The sequence below is a fragment of the Schistocerca cancellata genome, chromosome 2 (assembly GCF_023864275.1).
Source record: "Schistocerca cancellata isolate TAMUIC-IGC-003103 chromosome 2, iqSchCanc2.1, whole genome shotgun sequence".
Classification (NCBI taxonomy): domain Eukaryota; kingdom Metazoa; phylum Arthropoda; class Insecta; order Orthoptera; family Acrididae; genus Schistocerca; species Schistocerca cancellata.
Genome location: NC_064627.1, coordinates 1,043,457,763 through 1,043,482,564, shown reverse-complemented (window position 1 = coordinate 1,043,482,564; position 24,802 = coordinate 1,043,457,763). Strand labels below are relative to the sequence as shown.

The window sequence follows — 24,802 nt, the reverse complement described above, 5'->3', positions numbered from 1 at the left end:
TTGGTGAATGCCCTTTTTAGGGATGTCCACTCCTCATCCACTGAACATCCTATTGAGCTATTCCATATCACAGTATCTATAGCCTTAGAGAACGTCAAGCTTATCTCTTCATTCCTTAGTACTTCCATATTCCACTTCTTTATGTATTGATTCTTCGTGACTAGTCTCTTAAACTTCAGCGTAGTGTTCATCACTACTAAAATGTGATCTGAGTCTATATCTGCTCCTGGGTATGCCTTACAATCCAGTATCCATCTCTGTCTGATCGTGATGTAATCTAACTGAAATCTTCCCATATCTCCTGGCCTTTTCCTCCTCTTGTGTTTCTTGAACATAGTATTCACTATTATTTGCTGACATTTATTGCAGAACTCGATTAGCCTTTCTACCCTCTCATTCTTAGTTGTTATCATCATCATCATCATCATCATCATCATCTTGGACAGTTTCCAGCCTGTGGTCGGGTCTGTTTAGAACATAGGCCTCTCCATCGTCTTCTGTCTTGCCACCATCTCTCCATCTTCAGCTTGGTCGAGTCTTCTCCTTTCTTCTGAACTCATTCCTCCACTCCTTTCAGCCATCTGTCTCTTGGTCTTCCTCTTGATCTCTTTCCTTCCAGTTTCATCTCATGTATCCTCTATTTGCTTAACATGTCCATACCATCTCAGACTTGATTTCTCTATCTCCTCCTTTAGTGGTTCCACCTTTATTAACTCTCTGATCCTCTCATTTCTTAACCTGTCTGTTTTTGTCACTCCAGTACTGTTCATCAAGAATTTCATCTCACTAGCTTTTACTTTGCTATTCTCCTTTCATAACCCAGGTTTCAGATGCATATGTCAGAATCGGACATAGTATGACCAATATATAACCTTTTTACTGATTTGGGGTACATCCTTGCTCAGTATCAGGCTTCCGACACTCTTCTGAAATGCTTCTGCTTTTCTGCCCCACTCGTTTATTTCTCTGTAATTTTTTCCATCTTCCTGTATCAGGCTTCCTAGATACTTGAAACTCTCTACTCTCTTCAATCGTTTCCCACCAATTGTTATTCCAGTTGTTCCTCTGTCCTTTGTTCTTGTTGTGATAATCATCTCACTCTTACTTATGCTAAATTTCATTCCATATTCTTGTACTTTTTGTTACCATACATCCAACTGCTCTTGTGCTTCCTCCTCCTTATTCCCTCAAATCATCAGATCATCTGCAAACACCATAGCTTTCATCTTTCCTGGTATTCATTATATCATCCATCACTACAATGAAGAGTAATGGTGAAAGTGCACCCCCCTGCCTCAAGCCATTCTTCTGTTCAACCCAAGCTGATCTCTCTTCTCCCACTTTGACACAGCTCACACTTCCATGGTATATTTTCCTAGCCAGTTCGTCATTGATTAAATCCCTCCTTTCTGAGTCCCGTTCTATTCCTAGTACCAAGTCCATATTCCCCTGTAACCCTTTCTTTGACTCCTTCCGCTACAACCACATTCCAGTCTTCTATGACTGTTAGATTTTCACCTCCCTTTATGTACTGCATTACTCATTCAACATCCTTGTATACCTTACCTCTTCATCTTCAGCTTGCAACATCGGCATGTATATCTGAACAACTGTTGTCGGTACTGGTTTGAATCCAGGTCTCCTGCTCACCAGGCAGCAGCATGACCAGCCAACGTTCCCCATTTTGTTCGATGCTGGAGTGCTATACCAGTACAATTAGAGAGCTTTTGCAGTGCTGTTCGAGCTTATGGGGAATATCAAGTGGACTGACGAGTGAACGGGAATTTGGATCAAGGAAGGAGGCATGCTAAGGTAGTCCTAGCAGTTGTGCAAGACCATTGTGCCAGGGTGGCATAGTGCGTAAGTGTGTAGTGCATCCACATAGTGAGTAGGAGACCCAGGTTTGAATCCTGGCCTTGTACAACTTTTCATTCCTTGCTTGGGTCTGCGTCTATACATCATAAATTAATTAAGCCGACTGTTTCCTTAGTATCTGTGTGAAACTCCATCAGTCACCCATCCATGATCAATGTTAACAGAATACACTCCAACAATGTTTGTTGGTGTCAGAGACAACCTCCAAGCCCAAGGAAGACACTGGGTCCTCTGAAAACTGTGCTGCAGCTCACAAAGTGATGCCAAATGGTCTATTTTTTTAGCACAGCCCACACATGGTGTCTACAATGAGCAGTCCTGCCTAATATGTACCAAATGATAATTGGTGTAAGACTGCCAACCTGCTCACTGAGAAGAAACAGTTGCAGAAGGAGAGCAACATTGAGAACCTGAAAGACATTACGAGAAGGCAGCACAACTCTTAGACTTACTTGCACCCACTGAGCTCTCCAAAGGTGAAGATGGACTGTGATGTGACACCACCACAGTCAAATCACAAATTTCACAGTGCCTCAGTGGAAGGCAAAATCATCTGGCCAAACCTAGGCAGCACCAGGATCTGCTTACCATGCATATCTAACTTCATCGCATGCCAGTTGTAGGAAAAAACATCCCATGCCACAGCCATACGTTGATGTGATTCAGCAGGTGAGCAGCTTCAGCTAAACAAGGGTCAGACAAGGGCAATGCATTAGTTTGGACCTAAGGGTCGGGTGCTAATGATACAATCACATCCCAAATTAGTGAGTCCATAAATTATGTAGCACACTGGGACATTCAGACTGGAATCTTGCACAAGAGAGCATGCTGGCCGACGATCCAGATGGCATATGACTACACAGTGTGCTTGTGTTGCTGGTTAAAATGTGACTCTGCCACCACTGGGTTTGGCATCCAAAACAATGCATAATCAACTGACATAGTTCCTCAAAGTTAAGATTTTTGGGCTCATTAGTGGGTTTCCAATTTTGAATGATTCCATAAACCCCACACTGCTAGACAGTAACAAGGCAACCTTATCAATGATACACTTTGCCTGACAATGCAGCAAGAACCAGTGCAGGTAATTCTCCCACCTTTCTGCAGACTTTCAGAAATGGTGAATAGTATTGGGGGGAAGTGGACCCGTCACCACTATACTGTGAGACCACTTCAATTTTGCATCCTATTTGAGCAGCTCCCGCTGCAACTGATGCCGCCTCTGCTGCAGCTATTTGTGTTGCTTCTGGAGACATAACTGTTCCTGACGGCATTGCTTAAATATTGTGTTCATAATGGACACAAATTAACACTATGAAAAAAATAAAAGCATCACATGCATACGAATATCCTCCGTCACCACTTTTGTACCTGCACACGCGTGACAATGCTGCGAAACTGTTCTGTTGGCGAAAATGTCACTACTCTAGCCCATGGAGGGCACACAACCCAAAAGCCAAGGAGTTGGACCCAGGAACAAGGAAAATTTGTTGTATGAGTCACTCTATGGGGGAGCAAAGAGTCTCAACACCACAAAAAGGCTCACAGTCCGAAAAGCACAAAGTCTGATCACCAAAAATAACAGTAACAGCTAGCACACACAAGTAAAAGCACAGCGTGATGTGAAGATGTGGTTCATGATAGTCAATCTCTGAGTAAGAACTGACCTGCGTGGCCTCTCACTACTGGAAATTAAATACTTGGGTCGGCAGTTCTGCAAATAATATGCTCTGCATGCTCTGTCTATGATAACTGCTACATTGGCATCTACATCAACATCTACATCGGTTCTCTGCAAGTGACTGTATGGTGGAGGGTACTCTGTACCACTACTTGTCATTTCCTTTCCTATTCCAGTTGCAAATAGAGAGAGGGAAAAGTGACTGTCTATATTCCTCCATATGAGCTGTAATTTCTCATAGATTATCTTCATGGGCCTTATGCACAATCTATGTTGGTGGCAGTAGAATAGTTTGGCAGTAAGCTTCAAATTCCGGTTCTCTAAATTTTCTCAATAGTGTTTCTTGAAAAGAGTGTCCCCTTTCCAACAGGGATACCCATTTGAGTTCCCGAAGCATCTCTATAACACTTGCATGTTGTTTAAACCTACCAGTAACGAATATAGTGGCCCGCCTCTGAACTGTTTCGACGTCTTTGTTCAATCTGACCTGGTATGGATCTCAAACACTCAAGCAGTATTCAAGAATAGTCCTATATTCGATCTGCTTTACAGGTGAACCACCTTTCCTAAAATTCTCCCACTAAAAGCAAAGTCGACCATACGCCTTACCTACCATAGTTCTCACATGCTTGTTCCACCTCATAATGCTTTGCAGTGTTACACACAGATATTTATATGACTTGACTGTGTCAAGCAGGACACCAGTAACACTGTATCCGAACATTATAGGCCTGATCTTCCTAATCATCCGCATTAACTTACATTTTTCCACAGACATTCATCACACCAACTGGAAATTTTGTCTAAGTTGTCTTGTATCTTCCTACAGTCACTCAGCTTTGACACCTCACCATACACCACTGCATCACTAGCAAACAGCTGCAGGTTGCTGCCCACCATGCCCACTAAATCATTTATGTATATAGAGAACAACAGCAGTCCTATCACACTGGGGCAGTCCTGACGATACTCTTGTCACTGATGAATATTTGCCGTTGAAGGCAACATACTGCATTCTATTATTTAAGTAGTCTTCAAACCACTCACTTATTCCATTGCTCGCACCTTCATTAACAGCCTCCAGTGGGGAACTGTGACAAATGCTTTCCATAAATGTAGAAATATGGAATCTGCCTGTGCCCTTCATCCATAGTTCTCAGTATATCATGTGAGAAAATGGCAAGCTGAATTTTGCAAAAGCGATGCTTTATAAAGCCTTGGTGACTCACGGACATAAGCTTGTCAGTCTCAAGAAAGTTTATTATTTTCAAAATAAGAATATGTTCAAGGATTCTGTGCCGAACAGAAGTTAGGGATATTGGTCTGTAATTTTGCAGGTCTGTTCTTTTACCCTTCTTGTATACGCTGGAGTCACCTGCGCTTTTTTCCACGCATCTGCCACTCTCTTAACCGGCTTCACCAACATTCATCAAACTTGTGTGGTCTTTAGAATGTCAGTGGACTTGACTGTGTGTGGGCTTTTCAGTCCTTCAAGCAATGTGTCTGCTTCACTTCCTGTTTGGCTTCTTTTATGTTTGGTAAGCTATTAATCCTGGCCACTGACATGTTCCAGTGCCATCCTGTGGCAATGGAGCCCAGACATCAATGAGCAGCCCATTACTTATGCATCGAAGATGCCTTCAGTAGCGCAAAACATTGATTCACAAGAGTGCTGGCTATCATTTTCACAATTAAAAACTTTCGTGGTGTTTTTTTGAACAAAGTTCCTCCTCATCACCGACCACAACCCACTGACTTTATTATTTGACCCTAATTCTGATGTATCGGACAGGAGGCCTACTGATTGCAGAGGTAAGCACTGTTTCTCAGTAATTGCTGTGACATTCGATACCAGTCCACCACCAAGTATGCCAATGCAGGTGCACTATTGAGATTGACAGCATGACCCAATTTACAGTTCTATTGACAGGAGGCTCTCATTTTCATATTTGATAGTACCTTGCAGCAGATATTGATAGATTTTCCTTTGATGGTGTGGGAGATCACAGCCACTGACCCACTTTCCGGAAAACCATCACAGCAGTCCAGGTAGGAATGGAATCTGCATGGTGTACATTTCTCCTACTCTGTGATCGGCTCAGTGCTGCCCAGGGGGTCCTAATGCTTGCAATAGAGGGCAAAGCTGTCATGTCATCATCCCTCCAGCATTGCATACTTGCATACTCCAGCTGCTGGATGCGTCGCATTGGGGCATATCTCCTCTGATGCCGGTCAGCAATTTTTGTCAGGGAATTAGAAAATTTTTGTGTTTGAAGGAGTATCCAGCATCTGACTGCTGTCCCATTTCACCCATTTTCTAACTCAAAGGTGGGGCAGCATGTAATTTTCAAGACTCAGATGCTGATGTTGACGTCGTCACTGTCCCATGATGATGCACATAGTGTCTAGCTTTCTAGCTATATGTCAGGCAATGTCAGTTAATGGATGAACTGTGGCAGAATGTTGGTATGAGTCGCAGCCATGGGGCTTTTGGATTTGTTACACCCCAAGTTTCATGTCCCAGAATGTTTTGGCCTGCTGTGTTTCCTTGTGCGTGAGTAGTATTCAAAGAACTATGAGTGACAGTCAAACAACAGACACTGACATGCATTGTGACTAGAAAATAGTGCACTGATAATGCGATAATGGCTAGGCACTAGCCAAAACCTGGATTTGAAAAAGAAAAAAAAGCTCCTCTCTATAATTTATAAATCATATCACATTAGCTGAGTACACCCTCTTTCCTAGTGGAAGGTAACCTGATGAAAAATAAAAGTGTCTAATGAGATAAATAAATTTTTGTGTATTATCTTACCTTTTTAACCATACATACCGTTTTAAAATGAGATCTTTTTTTTTTTTTTTTTTTTTTTAGGAAAATCCTTATGCAGAGAATATTGGCAGTCATTCCAGCAGTGACAACAGACAGGAAGTAAGTAAAAAACCTCATGTTTTGCTTGTTCTCATTATTCTGTGAAGCTTATGAAAGAATATCATTTGATATTTCTACATGATATGCCTACCTTGTGTAAATACTTTAAAATTGTCTTTTTGGATAATAAACTGACTTGGTAACATTCAACTTAAGTAAACGTTGGTGAATAATCTTTCTAGGAATGTCACTGCATACTGACAAGTATGAAATATGACTTGCTGTAAGCATAACCAGCTTTGTTTGAAGTAGCTTAATAAGGCCAAAGGGTGCAAAAATAGCCAATTGCTAATTAATGAAATGTGGTGTTTATTTCCAAATAAAAGAGCAGCCTATGCAGGAAAATGACTTCCTTTAAGAAATATGGATACCGCCATGAGAAATCACGGGTGGAACAAAAATAATTTAAGAGTAAAGATGACAATGGGCCTGCTCGGTTAGCCGTGTGGTCTAATGCATGGCTTTCCAGGCGGAAAGGGGCGCCTGATCCCCGGCACGAATCCGCCTGGCAGACTTGTGTCGAGGTCTGGTGAGCCGGCTAGTCTGTGGATAGTTGTTAGGTGGTTTTCCATCTGCCACGGCGAATGTGGGCTGGTTCCCCTTATTCCACCTCAGCTACACTATGTCGGCGATTGCTGTGCAGACAAGTTCTCCATGTAAGCGTACACCACCATTACTCTACAATGCAAACTTAGGGGTTACACTCATCTGGTGTGAGACATTCCCTGGGACGTCCACCGGGGGCCGAACCGCACAATAACCCTCTCGAGAGAGAGAGAGAGAGAGAGAGAGAGAGAGAGAGAGAGAGATTGTCCTCGCTGACTGCATTGTGTACTACTGCAACTTGACTTGATTGAGAGATCGTTTAAGGTGAAATTGGCAAGGGTTGAAAGGATGTGGAGGGTGTGTGTGTGGGGGGTGGGAGGGGGGGGGGGGAGGGCTGGGTGATGGAACAGCTGTGAAGGTTAGCAGCAGGTGTTTGATAGGAATGTGGCACCAGTGAACTTGTTGCAGCTGCAGGCAGAGAGTTGTGTGCATCGCCTGTGGAGTGGGTTGGGAGGTGCATATAGGACAGAAAGAGGGAGACTGTGAAGAAGGTGGTGTGAGGACAGGACAAGTGAAGTTAGTGTAATGGGGCAGGGTTGGAGGTGGGTGTGGGGCAAGGGGTAGTGGAGGTTAAGGTTAGGAGAATTAAATGCTCAAAGGACATATTGCTAGAGCTGCTCCCATGTATGTAATCCAGAGAAGCTGGTGTAGGTGGCAAGGATCCAGATGGCACAATTTGGGAAGCAGCCTTTTAAATTGATCATGGCTTGCTCAGAAGGTTGTTTTGCCACAGGGTAATCAGCTGTTTTCTTAGTCAAAGTTTGGTGCTCAAAGTTTGAAGACATCAAATGTTGTCAACTAGTAGGTCAGTCCAGCAAGTTCTCAGTGTTTACATCTTATGTAGGTAGAAAAACACAACAACTGGCCATTGCTGGCCTAGAATCCCTCAGTGAGTAAGGGACATGACTTGGAATAAGTGATCCTTGCCACTGGGATGGTGGCAACACTGCTTTTGGCAACAATATCAATCAATGGTGACATAATCTGAGAACTTCAGCTCTTTTTATTTATTTATGCTCATTACACATTACATTTGCTTATACTGAGAGGTATCAGTCTCTGCTTCATGCATTGATCATCTACAACAGTTTTTGATCCCCCTATACATTACTCTACAATTCACGAAAGTGCAAAAAAGTGTGTGTGTTTGTGGGGGGAGGGGGCAGGGGGAGGGTGGGCATGCATAGAAACATGAAGATTAATTGGCTCATAATGGATTCCTAGCATTATGGAACTATTGCTTTCCTGTTTTTGTTAACCGTATGTGCATCCATCTTCCCATTCATGTTTAATCCCAGCAAGAGCTGTCAGTCCCAAAAGAAAAGCTTTCTCATCACTGATAGAATGCCCAGCACCATCTTACTGTGAATTTGTTCAGTTGTTGCTGTTACTCAGGAAGCAAACATTGGCCTCACCCACTGTGACCACAGAAAGGGGAAACTACTTTTCGTACAGTTTTCAACAGTTTGCCCTGCCTTCAGCTGTATTTTGTGATAACTGCACTATTATGGTAGTTCTTACATTGCTCAGCTGTAGATGAATGTGGCACACAAGTATTGCAGATACGCTTCCTGGATTTTTGTTTGGATAACATTGTGCAATTCCCAAAGTATTTCATCGAAACAGCTGGTAGACATCATCAGGTGGTGGTAGTTTCTGTCATCTGTGCTGCAAAATGTGACTGGTAATGCATGGTGCCATTGGAATTTATGGGGGCACAAGCAGGAATTACACATGCATGAAGCAGCACTCACAATTGGACAAAAGTAGTGTACATTATACCCTCTGATGAAAGCTGGCAAGGGGTCTTCTGCACATGTGCAGAGGACAATAGGTGTGTTGCCAGATGTTGCTGTAGTTAAGAGCTAATTTCTCTCTCTGCAGTGCACTGCAATGAGTCAGAAATCAGAGATTCTTGTTTCTCCCATTTTAATTTTATGGCAGCAAGTGCTGTATTCGAGAAATGATTAGTTGAAATCTTACAACTCTGTTGATAAGATGGTCTCTCGTGCAGATATTTATGGTCTCCTTGATAATACAAGCCGAGAATGGTGATGCTGAGTATAAGACTCTTCATTCTTGTCACAAGATGTGTACGATGAGGTAACAAAAGTCATGGGATATGTGACGCTCATACACAGATGGCAGTAGTATAGCATACTCAAGGTATAAAAGGGCAGTGTATTGGCAGAGCTATCATTTGTGCCTAGATAATTCCTGTGAAAAGATATCCAATGTGATTGTGGCTGCCCAAAAGGAATGAACAACCTTTGAATGTGAAATAATGGTTGGAACTAGACATATTGAACTTGCCATTTCTGAAATTGTTAGGGATTCAGTATCTCCAAATCCACAGTGTCCAGAGCGTGCCGAGAATACCACATTTCAGGCATTACCTCTCACCATGGGCAACGCAGCAGCCGATGGCCTTCACTTAATGACCGAGAGCAGCAATATTTGCTTAGAGTTGTCAGTGCTAACAGACAAGCAACACTGCATGAAATAACGGCAGAAATCAGCGTGAGATATACAGTGAATGTATCTATTAGGACAGTGTGGCTACTGACGTGAGTGCCTTTGCAAACAGTTATGGTATTGCCTACAGCACCTCTCATGGACTTGTGACCATATTGGTTGGACCCTAGACTACTGGAAAACCTTTTTGAAAGGCAACTGTCAACAGCATTAAGTAATGTATAAAACACATATTTGAACTATCAGCTGCTTTTATTGTAAACCCAAATACCAGCTGGTTTCAGTCTTATACCTTCTTCATGGATAAGGATTAAAATGGTTGCAGCCACCCTATTACATTAGTCATTACTTAAAATGTGTAGTGCATGCCATGAATGTCAATATCCAACACAGAACTGTTTAGAAGCAAACATAGGAATACTAAATATACACAGAGCAGTACTCATATGTTTGCCTCTAAAAATCGTGTGTTGTATATTGACATTCGTGGCATTAACTACACATTTTAAGTAATGGCAAAAGTAATATGGCGGCTTAAACCATTTTAAGCCTTATCGTGAAGATGATCCAAGACTGAAACCAGTTGATATTTGGGTTTAAAATAAAAGCAGCTGATGGTTCAAATATGCATTTTATACGTACTGAAAACCCATGGTGTGGTCAGACAAGTCCCAATTTCAGCTGGTAAGAGCTGATGGTAGGGCTCAAGTGTGGCACAGACACTAACAAGCCATGGGCCAAAATTGTCAACAAGGCACTGTGCTAGTTGTTGGTGGCTGCATAATGGCATGGACTGTTTTTACATGGAATGGACTGGGTCATTAACTGAAAATGGTTATGTTTGGTTAGTTGGAGACTGTTTGTAGCCATTCATAGATTTCATCCCAAACAACAATGGAATTTTTATGGATGACATTGCACCTTGTCCCTGATCCACAATTGTTGGCAACTAATTTGAATAACATGCTGGACAATTCGAGCAAATGATTTGGCCAACCAGATCACCCTACATGACTCACATCAAACATTTATGGGACATAATCAAGAGGTCAATTCAGGCACAAAATCTGGCAACACTTCCGCAATTATGAATAGTTATAGAGGCAGCATAGCTCAACATTTCTGCAGGGAACTTCTAGTGACTTGTTGAGTCCATGCCACATCAAGTTGCTGCATTACCCCACGTGAAAGGAGGTCCAACATGATATTAGGAGGTATCCCATTTTTTGTCACCTCAGTGTATTGATGACGTTCTTGCATAGTTAGGAGTGTAAAATGCCTAGGCATTTATAAACTGGGGCAAATGAATGCTTGGACAAATGCCCAAAATTCATTTATGCACTTTAAAGATTAATTGATACATAGCACTTATAAAAAATAAAAAAAATTAAGCTGATATTGTGTGTTGTAGTGGTTGGATATCCAAGCTGAAAAAGCTGCTTGAGACTTAGGGGAGAATTATTAATGGAAATAGACTGGACTGTAAACATAACTTTTTATATCTTTAATGAGGTCAGTTCTTGGGGTAGTACATAATAAAAAAAAGAGAACACTCAAATTTAAAAATAATTTTTGAAATAAATATAGCTTATATTAAGTAGCTAGCTTGTAGGTAATATTTTTAATTATACTATACTACTGACAAAAATTAGAGTAAAAATGGTTTATCCGTAATTGTTTTAATTAGGTATGTGTCATGTTCCGATTCTGATTCCACAAGACCCAAGAACTGTCAATTCTCTAGGAGTTGGCTAGTATGAGAATCGAATGATTTCAGCATCCTGGGCATCGATTCTATGTTATCAAATCTACTTCATGTTAATGTTCTCATTTTATCATCACAGCAGTACAGTCATATGGAAGCAGATAATAAAGCAGCAAAATATAAAACTGTAGTCTGTCCCAAATGTTGCTACATGTGACAAAGCAATTGTTTTTTCTCTGAAAACAGTTTCAACATTTAAGAATACATTTGTCATCAAGAAACATGTGCCAGCTTATTAATACATTCTGTAATAATTTTGCTATCAGTAATCATTCTTGAATGATATTCAGTTGTAAGTGATAAGCAGCTGTCAGCAACATGTGCCTTTCCTTGGTACAGCAAGTTGGAATGCTAGTTAAAAAAATATCTTTCTTCTTTCGTTTCGTTCCTTGTAGTAAAGGCAATATATGACATACATATGTTTAAGCCTAAGCATTTACTAACTTTTAATATCAGGAGTATCATCCCATCCTTTTTTGTAATGGGTAAATTACATATTCTAGCAGTAAAAACATTAAAAAGTACTTTTTTTATATAAATGCCCAGATTTTGGGCATTTAAAACTGCTTTGGGCAAATTCCCAAGCAGATGCCCATTTATAAATGTCCTGCCCACTGGGCATTTGCCCACCCTACATCACTATGCACCATGCAACATTTCTGCCTAATTTAAGATTTCTCACACTGGCATGGGATCTTTTATACACCACATTTTCTTAGACCAAGATCATATTTGGCCAAACATAATAAATTCCTCAGTTTTGATGCTAGACGAAAAACACACTTCATGTTATGTTTTTTTAGAATCCTTTCTGTTCTTGAAGATACGCTGCCAAAAGATGGCAAGAAGGAGTCCACTTCTTCTGTTACATTCCTACATTGAACTCGCTTTGATTGGAATGTGTTATGTGCATGTTTATCAGAATAGCCGTGTTGTTGGAACGCTGTTCTTAGATGTTGCAGTTTACCTGGCAAGCTGTCATGTTTATTATAAATCTCTTCTGTTTCCTTCTTGTTAGCACAAGGTCCCACTTCTTTGCATTGGGCCATACTCTTATACAGTTTATTCGCAAATGTCAAATGCCTTCCATACTTGTTCTTTCACACCATCAAATCACCAGCAAACCATGTTGCTGTCATCTTGTCTCCTATCCTCATGCCATTATATCACCCATCATTATTCTGAAGAGTAACAGAGATAGTACACTTCATTATTTCAAACTGCTTTTCCCACTTCATAACATGGAAACATCTGAACATTACAGTAACAGGCAGGTACAAACTGATTGACACACTCATCCCTTTATCGCAATGCACCTAATATTTATCATAATCTCTTACACCATAGAGGAGATCTTCTATAAAAAGTTTCTGATGGATGCCATGTATGATGTCCCCATCTGGAATACCAATAAATATTTGGCATGTTCATCTTTCCTCAAGAGAGAGACTTTTTCAGTGAAGATAGTATTGTTCCTCATGTGCTCATCCAATTATTTCATTATTTTAGGTCTTTCATAATAGGTGTTTATCTGACAAAGATGCCCTTGGGACGTGAGTTTATGTGTAAATCAAATAAAACCATTTCACTCTTATACAAAAATAAATTTGAAACAGACGAATGTGAATATATACACTGAAGAGCCAAAGAAACTGGTACACCTGCCTAATATTGCGTAGAGCACCAGCGAGCACGCAGAAGTGCCGCAATACGATGTGGCATGGACTTGACTAATGTTTGCACTAGTGCTGGAGGGAATTAACACCATGAATCCTGCAGAGCTGTCCATAAACCCATAAAAGTATAAGGGGGTGGAGATCTCTTCTGAACAGCGTGTTCCAGGACATCGCTGACATGCTCAATAATGTTCCTGTCTGGTGAGTTTGGTGGCCAGAGGAAGTGTTTAAACTCAGAAGAGTGTTCCTGGAGTCACTCTGTAGCAACTATGGACATGTAGGGTATTGCATTGTCCTGCTGGAATTGCCCAAGTCTGTTGGAATGCACAATGGACATGGATGGATGCAGGTGATCATAAAGGATGCTTACGTACGTGTCACCTGTCAGAATCGTATCTAGATGTATCGAGGGTCCCATATCACTCCAGCTGCACATGCTCCACACCATTACAGAGCCTCCACCAGCTTGAACAGTCCCCTGCCGACACGCAGGGTCCATGGATGCATGAGGTTGTCTCCATAGCCATACACATCTGTCTTTCTGATACAATTTGAAATGAGACTCTTCCGACCAGGGAACAAGTTTCCAGTCATCAACCGACCAATATCAGTGTTGGCAGGCCCAGGTGAGGGGTAAAGCTTTGGGTAGCGCAGTCATCAAGCATACAAGAGTGGGCCTATGGCTCCAAAAGCCCATATCGATGATGTTTCTTTGAGTGGTTCGCACACTGACTCTTGAGGGTCCAGCATCGAAATCTGCAGCAATTTGCGGAAGGGTTGCACTTCTGTCATGCTGAACAATTCTCTTCAGTTGTCGTTGGCCCCATTCTTGCAGGGTCTTTTTCCAGCCACAGCAATGTTGGACATTTGATGTTGTACAATTTCCTAATATTCATGGTGCGCTCGTGAAATGGTCATATGGGAAAATCACCACTTCATCGCTACCTTGGAGATGCTGTGTTCCATTGCTCGTGCGCCAGCTATAACACCAAGTTCAAACTCACTTAAGTCTTGATAACTTGCCACTGTAGCCACAGTAACTGACCTAACAACTGCGCCAGACACTTGTTGTCTTATGTAGGCACTGCCGACCACAGCACCATATTCTGCCTGTTTCCATATCTCTGTATTTGAATGGCCATGCCTGTACCAGTTTCTCTGGCGCTTCAGTGTATCTTTTCCTTGAATTTTGCTATATATTTGTGTGCTGTAGCAGTAAGCATAAAATACCACATTGAATGTCTATAATGCAAAGCAGCTTATTATTTTTTATTGTTTGTTATCAGGAGCAGTTACTGAATATCAAATCAGCACCTATTGACAGCTTGGTCTGGAGACTTGCTATTGTAATGTCACATGTTGTGCACACACTTGGTGGAATACGTGCAGCTGCTTATCTGTGGTTCGAATTCACACAGGAAATGCGTTATCGGTGGGATAAGTGCATCCTCATCCCAGGGTAAGTAACCATATCTGGTAGTTTCCTACTATTTCTTCATTAAAGGTACCATCTTTCTTTCTATGTGGACTACATTAATTTTAATGTAATATAACATTAATTTTAATGTTATCCATGTGTATGTTTCCATATCTTTCCATATCATGCTTTTATTGCTTTATGTAGCTGAAATGATGTTAAATGCAATTAAGTAAAACTTGATTTTGTTTTGTTCTACTTTGCGGTAACTGTTTAAAATTTCCTATTTCTGTCTCACTAAGCTTCATCTTGAAATTACTAATAAGAAAGAAGGCAGGATTCTTTATATATTTTGTTCTTAATGTTGGAAATGAGAACGAAGAAACTACACGTATAATGTATCCTATTAAAAAGCATTATGTCACTAGTTTCGTTTATGAGTTCTTATAATTTGTATACATGCCTCCCTTCCCTACCTACCCAATCTTGTGTCATTACTTTTATTTCCCATAGATAGGTAGTGACTCCACCTAAGTACATCGTAGTGTTGTGGGAGGGCAGAAATATGAAAATGATAAGAAAGAAAAAATCTCACTGCTCCAGTTGTGCACAACTGAATAAAATGTACACACTAAACTACCATACTGTAAACAAAAGAATATAAGGAAATCTATGTCACAGTTGAAGTTATCTCCTGATACATCAATGTGAATGTATACCTGTATAACACAAAGTAATTTTTTGGGGTGTTAATTCCAAAAGTGTTTTCATGATGCCAGGAAAAGTGTATAAGTTATATGCTGCTGTAGAGGTAAGCAAAAAACTGAAAAGTGATTTTTGTTATCTTTTTTACTCAAACGGAATATGTTTCAGTGCCAGCCCTTTTAAAAGGTATGAGGGCTGTTCAATAAAGAATGATCATAATTTTTTTTTACAACACACCTTTACTCATGCTTATAATTTTGATAGTCCTTCTCAAAGTAGTCTCCTATGAATGCAATGCACTTGTCCCAGCATTTCTGCCACTGTTCAAATACATGCTGCAAACAATTTTTTGAGAGGTCCTTCAAAATCGCCTCCGCAGCATTCACCACTGCTTCTGTTGCTTGATAATGCCTCCCACAAAGGCGTTTCTTCATATTAGGGAATAGAAAAAAGTCACATGGGGGCTAAATCCCGACCATAGGGAGGGTGAGGGATGTACTTCATGTTGATTTTTGCAAGATATTCAGCAACAACATCGGCAATATGCAGCCACTCATTATCGTGGTGCAGCATCCAGCCTGCTTCACAGAAATGTGGTCTTTTGTGCCTGATATGGACTTGCAATGTTTTCAGGATATCCCTGTAGTACGCTCCAGTTATTGATATGTGTGTAGGTACAACATGCTGATAAACCATTCCATGAATATCAAAGAATGAGATGACTGTAACTTTCCCAGAAGAAACAACCACTTTTGCTTTTTTGGGGGTTGGTGATGGAGATTTCTACACTGAGCTTTGCTGTTTGCTCTCAGGATCAAAGTGATGTAGTCAAGTTTCATCAGCAGTGATTACATGTGAAAGAAGCTCCGAATCTTCTTCTAACATCAACTTTAAGTGCATGCATAACTGCACGTGAATGTCTTTTTGTTTCGGACTCAACAGTCTTGGACCCCATAGTGCACAAACATGTGTCGTGTAATTTTTCTGTCACCAATGTGTGGGTGGCACCCAGTGAAATGTTAGGTATTTCAGAAAGTGATCTTAAGGTAATTTATCGATTCTCTCTCACAATGACAGCAGCAGTGTTGATGTTTTCTTCTATAAGAGCAGCAACTGGAGCACCGGGTCCACCTTCCTTTGAAATTGATTGTCTCTCCTCTTTAAACACTTTAAACCACCTTCGAGCTGTGCTGTAGGGAAGAGCAGACTCCATAGACCTCCTGTAACATTGTATAGGCCTCAGCTGAAGATTTGTTGAGACGAAAGCAGAATTTCAAAGCCGCATATTGTTCCACGTGTGTTACGTCCATTGCAGCAGTAGGCAATACTGAACATGTCTGACCTTGCCTGCCTCCCACAGGTGGGAACCAGAACTCACAACAGTGAAACTACTGCAGTGTGTTTATTGCACATTAAGCTAACAGAATATTGTAAGATTAAATTGTAGTGCGAGAAATTATGGCCATAAAAAATTATGATCATTCTTTATTGAACAGCCCTCATAGTTATCAGAAACTAACAAGGAGCTATATGTTGACAGGAAAGCGCACTTTAATCAACTATACTAAAAAGTGACAATTCCTTGCTGCAAGGACGTCCTAAGCATATCATTAAACTAATGTTGGTAACCCTGGAAGCATTGGAGGCATAACCACTGAATAGTAGACCATCCAGCTGTAAGATACATGTAATTTGTTTCGTGTGGCTAAGAGTACCACCACATCATGATACATGTATATGCACACCTACAAATATTTGTAAAGAGTTAAAGACTGAGGTACACAAAGATGAGACACAAGAGGTGAAGTTTCATTAATGCCTCATTGTTGTCTTGTTCACCTTCCAAACACCATCAAGTGAAAATAAATCTTAAAATATTCTTCAGTTTTATTCATAAAGTCTATGATAGTGCCACAAATATGTATCATAGTTGCCTCTCCTGATACAAGACTCCAAGAGATTTGTCCTACTGTCTTTAAAATGGAAATCTGTTCTTAAGTGCTGCTACTTTTTCTTCCCAGTGAAAAAATTACTTGTAGGTCTTCAAAGAGGAACTCAAAACAGTTACCTCTTGTTGGAAGCATGTAGGGGAACTGTGGATCAAGTATAGGTGAATAGTTGACTAGGCACTGGATACATGATGCTAGAAAGCATAGTAACACATCTCACTTTCCTTTTGTTATATTGATGTAGATGTGAAAAATGTGACTTTTGTTAGAATTAGCGTAAAGAGCATCTACTATGCCTGGGTTTGTTGTAATTTATTTGCAGATAGTAGAAAGAAAAATGCAGGTACAGCAGAGAAAGCGACAGTGGATGTGTAATTAGGTCTGGCCAATGAGGGCACTTTCACTTGACCGTTGTGCTTTGGGAGTGCTGTGGACTCGAAAGAAGAAAGGGGCCAAATGACAATGGCCAAGCTCAAAAGAAAATGAATGCTGTTAGATAGACTCCATGCCATGCTGTCTGGAGTTAAGTGCTTGGTTTTGGTTAAACGTTGAAGCATCATGTATGTGCATATTGTCTGAAAACCTCTTTTAGTTATCAGTTGTTGTGAGTTGATAACTCATTTGAATATTATTACAGAAACAGTGTTTTGTGATTTTGTAGAGAGTTATTTAAATGTAGAAACTCTCTTATTTTATTTCGTCTCATCCATGTCCTTCACTTAGGGCACCACATGAAGTGGTTTTTCTTATGGGTTGACTTCAAGTGGTTGATATATTGTGAGATACCCAGTCTTTACTGTACTTAACCACGGACTTTGTTTCCAATTGCAGTGGGGCGAGGGCTATAAGAGAGCTTCTACATTTGAATAACTTACTACAAAATCAAAAACATTGTTTCCATAACTCTTACATATTCAAACAATTTATCAACTCACAACAACTGGTAATTAATAAAGCTTTTTAGATAATATGTTTATACATGATGCTTCAATGCTTCACCAAGCTCATACTTAACTTCAGATAGCATGGCACAGAGTCTATATAACAACATTAATTTTCCTTTAGTGCTTGACCATTGTCACCAGGTCCCCTTCTTCTTTGGAGGCCACAGCACCCTCAAAGCATGACTGCAAAGTGCAAATAACCCTCACTGGCCAGTCCAAATTACATGTCCATTGTCACCTTCTGCACTGTGCCCGCAATTCTCTTTCTCATATCTAAGCATAAATTCCAGCAAACCCAGGCACAGTAGATGCTCCGTACTCTACTACTACTAATTATAGTCACGTTTTTCACATGCACATCTTTCATCGGTCTAGTAAGAGAAAAGTGAGGTGTGTTGCTATGCTTTATAACAACATGTACCATTACAATACATATCTAGTAAAACAGTTCACTATGTGAGGGAACCTCCATGGTATAGTCACTGTGAAGGAGACACTAAAGAAACAATAACTACTGGCATAATAGGGATAAAACAAAAAATACGACTATAGATAGAGACGTTTGGCTGTCAAGAGGACAATGTGTGAAGCTGCCATAGCCAAAGAAATTTTGGTCATAAGTAAAGACTGTCTGTGGCACTCATTTTACTCCAGAATGAGATTTCCACTCTGCAGCGGAGTGTGCGCTGATATGAAACTTCCTGGCAGATTAAAACTGTGTGCCCGACCGAGACTCGAACTCGGGACCTTTGCCTTTCGCGGGCAAGTGCTCTACCAAATGAGCTACCGAAGCACGACTCACGACCGGTACTCACAACTTTACTTCTGCCAGTACCTCGTCTCCTACCTTCCAAACTTTACAGAAGCTCTCCTGCGAACCTTGCAGAACTAGCACTCCTGAAAGAAAGGATATTGCGGAGACATGGCTTAGCCACAGCCTGGGGGATGTTTCCAGAATGAGATTTCCACTCTGCAGCGGAGTGTGCGCTGATATGAAACTTCCTGGCAGATTAAAACTGTGTGCCCGACCGAGACTCGAACTCGGGACCTTTGCCTTTCGCGGGCAAGTGCTCTACCAACTGAGCTACCGAAGCACGACTCACGACCGGTACTCACAACTTTACTTCTGCCAGTACCTCGTCTCCTACCTTCCAAACTTTACAGAAGCTCTCCTGCGAACCTTGCAGAACTAGCACTCCTGAAAGAAAGGATATTGCGGAGACATGGCTAAGCCACAGCATGGGGGATGTTTCCAGAATGAGATTTCCACTCTGCAGCGGAGTGTGCGCTGATATGAAACTTCCTGGCAGATTAAAACTGTGTGCCCGACCGAGACTCGAACTCGGGACCTTTGCCTTTCGCGGGCAAGTGCTCTACCAACTGAGCTACCGAAGCACGACTCACGACCGGTACTCACAACTTTACTTCTGCTCTCGCAGGAGAGCTTCTGTAAAGTTTGGAAGGTAGGAGACGAGGTACTGGCAGAAGTAAAGTTGTGAGTACCGGTCGTGAGTCGTGCTTCGGTAGCTCAGTTGGTAGAGCACTTGCCCGCGAAAGGCAAAGGTCCCGAGTTCGAGTCTCGGTCGGGCACACAGTTTTAATCTGCCAGGAAGTTTCACTCATTTTACTGTCCAAACACTCATAGATGACACAGGAACTGAAACTGAAGGTAGCATAGCAGAAGTAAAAATGCTGAACTTCATTTTAAAATGTTCATTCTACCTTTCAGTTTACTTCTTGCACCACTACAAAGATGAGTGTTTTAGATATTACAATATACAGCCACACACAAATGTGGCACCTGTCAGAAGCCTGAATAACCATATTTTGCGGTGCAGACTGGTACAAGACATACAGGGAGTCAGTGATGTTCTGGAAGGTACTGGCAGGGATATGGAGCATGCCAACTTGAGTGCTGTGGCTAGCTGCACTAGTTTTCTTGGTTGAGGATCCACGGCACGAAGAGCCCGATCGAGGGAGTATGGTAAACTCATCCTGACACACTTTGAACCTATGTGCACTATGAGCATGTGTCCTGCTGTTAGATTAGATTAGATTAGATTAATACTTGTTCCATAGATCATGAATACGACACTTCGTAGTGATATGGAACATGTCAGGTTAATAAAAGATGTCTGTACAAGATATTACATTACACAAAATATTGCACGACACTAATGTTTAAGTTGTTGTTTTTTTCCCCTCTTAATTTATATCTAAAAATTCAGACAATGAGTAGAAGGAGTTGTCATCTAGAAATTCTTTTACTTTATTTTTAAATGTTAGTTGGCTATCTGTCAGGCTTTTTATGCTGTTTGGTAGGTGACCAAAGACTTTTGTGGCAGCATAATTTACCCCTTTCTGTGCCAAAGTCAGATTTAACCCTGCATAGTGAAGATCATCCTTTCTCCTGGTGTTATAGCTATGCACACTGCTATTACTTTTGAACTGGGTTGGATTATTAACAACAAATTTCATAAGGGAATATATATACTGTGAGGATCCCTAGATCCTTAAATAGATGTCTGCAGGATGACCGTGGGTGGGCTCCAGCAATTATTCTGATTACACGTTTTTGAGCAATGAATACTTTTCTACTCAATGATGAATTACCCCAGAATATGATGCCATACGAAAGCAGTGAATGAAAGTAGGCATAGTAAGTTAATTTACTGACATTCTTATCACCAAAATTTGCAATAACCCTAATAGCATACGTAGCTGAACTCAGACGTTTCAGCAGACCATTAATGTGTTGCTCTCATCAATGGACACACCTAAAAATTTTGAAAATTCTACCTTAGCTACAGACTTCTGTTCAAAGTCTATATTTATTACTGGAGTTGTGCCATTTACTGTACAGAACTGTATACCGTATACTGTGTTTTATCAAAATTTAAAGAGAGTCCGTTTGCTGAGAACCACTTAATAATTTTGTGAAAAACATCATTTACAATTACATCACTTAGTTCTTGGTTTTTTGACGTTATTACTATACTTGTATCATCAGCAAAAAGAACTAACTTTGCATCTTCATCAATGTGGAATGGTAAGTCATTAATGTATATAAGTATATTAGAGGCCACCATGTTGAGGATAGACAGACTGCATGTGAGGGTGGACATGGTCCTCAAGCACAGATGCATACTTGTTTTGATCCACTGTGACTTCCACAACGATAAGGTCACCCATGAATGCCCTCTGGCCTGGACCCTCCTGACAGTTGTTGCAGGGTATTTGCTTTCAGACGTTTTACACCATACTTGCCCATGACCATCCATCTGATGGAGCCTAAAACATGTTTCATCTGATAAGGCCACTTGTGCCACTCAGTGGATGTCTAGTTGCAGTATTGGTGCACAAATTCTAGCCTTTGTCACCGATGAACTGCAGTCAGCAAGGGTGCACGAACCAGGCGCCTGCTGCAGAGGCCCATATGCTGCAATGTTTGCTGAACGGTCGTTGAGGAGGCACTGTTGGTAGCCCCTTGGTTCATGTGGGTGGTCAGTTGCTCAACAGTTGCGTGTCTGTTCACCCATACACATCTCAACAACCGTTGTGCATCCCTGTCATCTGTGACCCATTGTACATCATGGTTGCCTCAGGGTTGGGTTTGGATAGCAGCATTTTGCCATGCACAGTGTATTTTAACAATAGCAGCATACAAATGGTTTACAAATGTAGATTTTAGGAAAGATTCTACCATTGACATTGTTGTTGTTGTTGTCTTCAGTCCTGAGACTGGTTTGATGCAGCTATCTATGCTACTCTGTCCTGTGCAAGCTTCTTCATCTCCCAGTACTTACTGCAACCTACGTCCTTCTGAATCTGCTTAGTGTATTCATCTCTTGGTCTCCCTCTGCGATTTTTACCCTCCACGCTGCCCTCCAGTGCTAAATTTGTGATCCCTTGATGCCTCAGAACATGTCCTACCAACCAGTCCCTTCTTCTTGTAAAGTTGTGCCACAAACTCCTCTTCTCCCCAATTCTATTCAGTACCTCCTCATTAGTTATGTGATCTACCCATCTAATCTTCAGCATTCTTCTGTAGCACCACATTTCGAAATCTTTTATTCTCTTCTTGTCCAAACTATTTATCGTCCATGTTTCACTTCCATACATGGCTGCACTCCATACAAATACTTTCAGAAACGCTTTCCTTGCCATTGCCAGTCTAAATTTTATATCCTCTCTACTTCGACCATCATCAGTTATTTTGCTCCCCAAATAGCAAAACTCCCTTTAAGTGTCTCATTACCTAATCTAATTCCCTCAGCATCACCCGACTTAATTCGACTACATTCCATTATCCTCGTTTTACTTTTGTTGATGTTCATCTTATATCCTCCTTTCAAGACACTGTCCATTCTGTTCAACTGCTCTTCCAAGTCCTTTGCTGTCTCTGACAGAATTACAATGTCATCGGCGAACCTCAACGTTTTTATTTCTTCTCCATGGACTTTAATACCTACTCTGAATTTTTCTTTTGTTTCCTTTACTGCTTGCTCAATATACAGATGGAATAACATCGGGGACAGGCTACAACCTTGTCTCACTCCCTTCCCAAACGCTGCTTCCCTTTCATGCTCCTCGACTCTTATAACTGCCATCTGGTTTCTGTACAAATTGTAAATAGCCTTCCGCTCCCTGTATTTTACCCCTGCCACCTTTAGAATTTGAAAGAGAGTAATCCAGTCAACATTGTCAAAAGCTTTCTCTAAGTCTACACATGCTAGAAATGTAGGTTTGCCTTTCCTTAATCTATTTTCTAAGATAAGTCGTAGGGTCAGTATTGCCTCAAGTGTTCCAACATTTCTATGGAATCCAAACTGATCTTCACCGAGGTCAGCTTCTACCAGTTTTTCCGTTCGTGTGTAAAGAATTTGCGTTAGTATTTTGCAGCTGTGACTTATTAAACTGATAGTTCGGTAATTTTCACATGTGTCAACACCTGCTTCCTTTGGGATTGGAATTATTATATTCTTCTTGAAGTCTGAGGGAATTTTGCCTTTCTCATACATCTTGCTCACCAGATGATAGAGTTTTGTCAGGACTGGCTCTCCCAAGGCCGTCAGTAGTTCCAATGGAATGTTGTCTACTCACGGGGCCTTGTTTTGACTCAGGTCTTTCATTGACATTATAACCAATGAAAATGCCCTTTTGGATGTCAGATAAATCGCTCTGTTTCCACATTGTGACAACCATTGTACTGTTCTCCACATCTTGCTGACGCACTATATATACTGTCCACTGCTAGTGCCACCATCTGCTGTCTGTGAATGGTTATTGCCCATTGATGTCAAAGATAGGTGGTGACATTAATGTGACTGGACCATGTAGTTTTAGTGGCGTTGAGAGCTAGCTAAAATTGCTACAGTTAAACTATGCTCTGGAGTCATATGGGCTTCCTGACAGTTTCTATATAGAGTTGGCTCCCATTTAACCATAATGTACCATAGATCCCTTGAACACGAAATTGTACCCAGTAACTGGAAGGAAGCACAGACCACCATCTACAAGGGGGCAGCAGAAGTGAATCAAAAAACTGCCACTGAATCCCACTGACATTCATCTCTTGTAGAATCCTAGACCATATTCTGAGCTCAAACATATTGATGTACCTTGAACAGATTACCTCCTCCATGCCACCCAGTGTTAATTCAGGAAACATCAGTCATGCGAAACTCAACTTGTCCTTGTCTCATATGACATCCTGAGAGCCATGGATCGAAGAAATGAGATGGATACACTTACTTCAGGAAAGTGTTTGACTCACTGCAAAACTGGTGTTTACTAACAAAAGTATGATCATATGACCATCAAACAAAATTTGGGGCTGGGTTGATTTTTGTCACAGAGTATGTAGCATGTTGTCATGGCTAGCGTGTTTCCAACAGAAGTAGAATGAACTTCAGATATGCCCTAGGAAAAATTGGTTTTGTTTGAAACTCATTAATCATAATATTAGTTTTTACAGCTCCTAGTTACTGTCCACTCCTATTATGAGTCTTAAATGTTGACACATTTCTTTTTTCTATGAGGATTTTCCCCCTCAGGCATTTTTACCGCTTCCCTATACTTTTCCTTGGTTATTTTTTCCCAATGGGAAATTAATTTTTAAGCTGCTCTGATGAGTCAAGACTATTTAAATATTTGTGTTTGTTTTAGTCCTGCTCTTTTTGGTATTCTTTCTAAATTGTTAAAAAGTATCCTCCTTCTGTCTGTTGTAATTTACTCAGTGATAGACATCCACTTCTCTGTTTGTGAGTTGGCACAGCAAATTGATTCACAAGAACCTTCATATAGCACACTGAAACTCACATTTAAATATGTGTGGTTTGGTTTTTTGTAGAAAGTGTCACTGTCCTCTTGAAAGCACAAGATTGTCGGACTGTTTGGACAGTGAAATAAAATTTCTTGTGAATGCAAAACCAAATTAATCTGTTGGTATTAAACTGTGCATGTTGAAAGTATGGCAGTTGTTAATGGAGAGGTCAGTTTGAACAAAGCATTATTCAAGAAGCAAGGTTATTTTGGTGGTGGTTTGACATTGTGTTTGTCTGACTAGAGAACTGACTCGTCCATCCAGATTAATCATGGAATCTGAGGCTACTGTATCATGTTCTGTTTCACGTACATAAAGCATTGGAATTAGTGGAAGTCAAATTAAAACCTAGGCCTGACTGCAAGTTTGACCACAAACCTTTGGATATGTAGTATGTACCTTCTTAGCTATAAAGTCACTCTCCAGTACAATTGTATTACCAATGAAAGAAT

General features: G+C 40.8%; 1 protein-coding gene across 1 annotated transcript in view; it reads left to right on the top strand.

Annotated features, from left to right (window-relative positions):
- Positions 1-24,802, top strand: part of LOC126163022 (rab3 GTPase-activating protein catalytic subunit) — a 477,254-nt gene that overhangs the window by 51,537 nt on the left and 400,915 nt on the right. The window contains exons 7-8 of the mRNA XM_049919892.1: positions 6,432-6,488; positions 14,297-14,469. Of these exons, the coding sequence (XP_049775849.1) occupies positions 6,432-6,488; positions 14,297-14,469 (230 nt within the window). The remainder of the gene's footprint in view (positions 1-6,431; positions 6,489-14,296; positions 14,470-24,802) is intronic.